Genomic DNA, 2,152 nt, shown 5'->3' with positions numbered 1-2,152 from the left:
AGATCTTTATCAACTGACTGCCTAGTGGTGTTGCACCTTGGACATCTGGTGATGATGTCACATGCTAACTTCAGACAAGACAATGAATTCATTGAACTTAACTAATCCAACTCATATGGGAAATTGAAAGAATATAAAAATGAGAAAAATCATATGTTGTCATGGGGCTATAGTTAGTGGTACTACACCAAGGGGCTGAACTAAGACCATATATTTTATAACTTGTTAACATATGTCCTGTCATTTTGAAGATAAAAATATGTTTATGGTTTGTGCTTGATTTTAAGTTGGTGGCACTACGACAAGAGATTGAACTCCGAATGAAGAACAGTGTTAAGAATGGACAGACTGTCAGCTCTGATGTAAGATATGTAATTTCATTTCATTTATTTTTCTCTCAAAAGAAAAGCTTAACAAACCAAACAAATATTGCCATTGAAAACGGTGCTGAGAAGGGATTCCAAAAAAGTAAACCGAATTAATATCTAAGTTGGTCTCCTCAAACAATAAACATTCTACAAATTTCCACAGAGTTAGGATAATTTGTTACATTGTTTATTTTTAATAATTACACTACTTTGACAATTACTATTACACTAATAACTTTATTTGGTATACTTGAAGCTCAAAGAAGTTGTTTGATCATGTTATTGTATTACTATTTAGTATTGTCTTAAGATCATTATTTCAGTATTCAACTTATTTGGGAAATGTCAAAAGTTTGTTGGATAATTAATTTGAAATCACATTTTAATTTTTAATTAATTTTAATATTTTTCTATATGGTCATAGCTATGTATTTGTATCCTATTGCTGACTTTATTTATTGTTTGTTTTCTAGGTGATTTCTTTAAGTGTTCGTGGGCCTGGCATCCAACGGATGGTACTTGTTGATCTACCTGGTATTATAAGTGTGAGTCCTCTACACAATAAAATAATATAATATTAAAAAGAAATTTCTTTAGTTGGGGTAGCTTTAATAATATTTTGAGGCATGAAATAAAAACTTGATATTTATGTTAACAGACCGTGACGACGGGAATGGCAGCTGATACAAAGGAGTCTATACATGCCATGTTGACACACTATATGACAAACCCAAATGCAATAATATTGTGTATACAAGGTAAGTGTAGAGTTGATGAGAATTATAACAATAATAATAATTACAGTAGCATTAATAACCGTAACAACATCATCATAACAATTGATGCAATTGACCATCATCAGAATTCTCAAGATATTTTGAATGCTAACTTTGATGGATTTGGGATTATTGAAACTTAAAACATTAAAATTAGTTTTCATTAAAACTTCACAAAGCGTGAAAACTTTTTCAAAAAACATTTGAAAGCCTACCTGTTCTCGGAAGCATTTAAAATTTAACTTTGTCGAGCGCCTTTGAACGTTATTAATGGATATTGGTGCAATATAAATGCATTTGATTGATTGATTGATAGTGTTGATATGGATTAGTTTCTACAGTAAGGTTATCAATAAACTATACTATACGCATTTTCAGATGGTGCAATAGATGCAGAAAGGAGCATCGTTACAGACTTGGTGTCGGATATTGACAAGGAAGGCAAACGTACAATATTTGTACTTACTAAGGTTGACCTTGCAGAAAAAGCCGCCACTAACCCTAATAGGGTAGGAACAGAACACATGTCTCTGATTATACCGAAGTATTTATAATTGTTTGATGTCAGAATCACCATCTGTAATGGCAATTTTGAATACAGTGTTAATATTTTAAGGTTCTAAACTAATTTTCATGTAATTTATTTTGTAGATAAAGCAGATCCTTGATGGTAAACTGTTTCCAATGAAGGCCCTTGGCTACTTTGCTGTTGTAACTGGTAAAGGTAAGTTAATATCAGTGTAAGACAATAGATGTCACTGCAAATTACTGTATGACAGAAGTGTGTAACCCATGAGGTATGAATATGTACCTCTCTCATACAGTACACAGAAGTTGCATTGCAGTTTACTACGGTATATGACAGAAGTCCTTAATCCATGTGGTATGTACCTCTCTCAGACAGTACAGCAGTTGCATTGCAGTTTACTATATGACAGAAGTCCTTAATCCATGTGGTATGTACCTCTCTCATACAGTACACAGCAGTTGCATTGCAGTTTACTATAT

The 2,152-nt window shown here is 32.4% G+C and overlaps 1 protein-coding gene across 1 annotated transcript; it reads left to right on the top strand.

Annotated features, from left to right (window-relative positions):
- Positions 1–287: 287 nt before the first annotated feature.
- Positions 288–1,884, top strand: LOC117109076 (dynamin-like 120 kDa protein, mitochondrial; the record flags this gene model as incomplete). The annotated part of the gene is made up of 5 exons (XM_033251350.1): positions 288–362; positions 842–913; positions 1,027–1,126; positions 1,523–1,653; positions 1,796–1,884. Coding segments are annotated over 5 exons (467 nt in total), but the record flags the coding sequence as incomplete, so codon positions are not given.
- Between the last annotated feature and the right edge of the window lie 268 nt (positions 1,885–2,152).

The sequence above is a fragment of the Anneissia japonica genome, unplaced genomic scaffold (genome assembly GCF_011630105.1).
Source record: "Anneissia japonica isolate Jap-2015-1 unplaced genomic scaffold, ASM1163010v1 scaffold77041_len2152_cov268, whole genome shotgun sequence".
In the NCBI taxonomy this organism is placed as follows: Eukaryota; Metazoa; Echinodermata; class Crinoidea; order Comatulida; family Comatulidae; genus Anneissia; species Anneissia japonica.
Note: the sequence above shows the minus strand (reverse complement) of the source record. Positions and strands in the feature narration are given on the sequence as shown.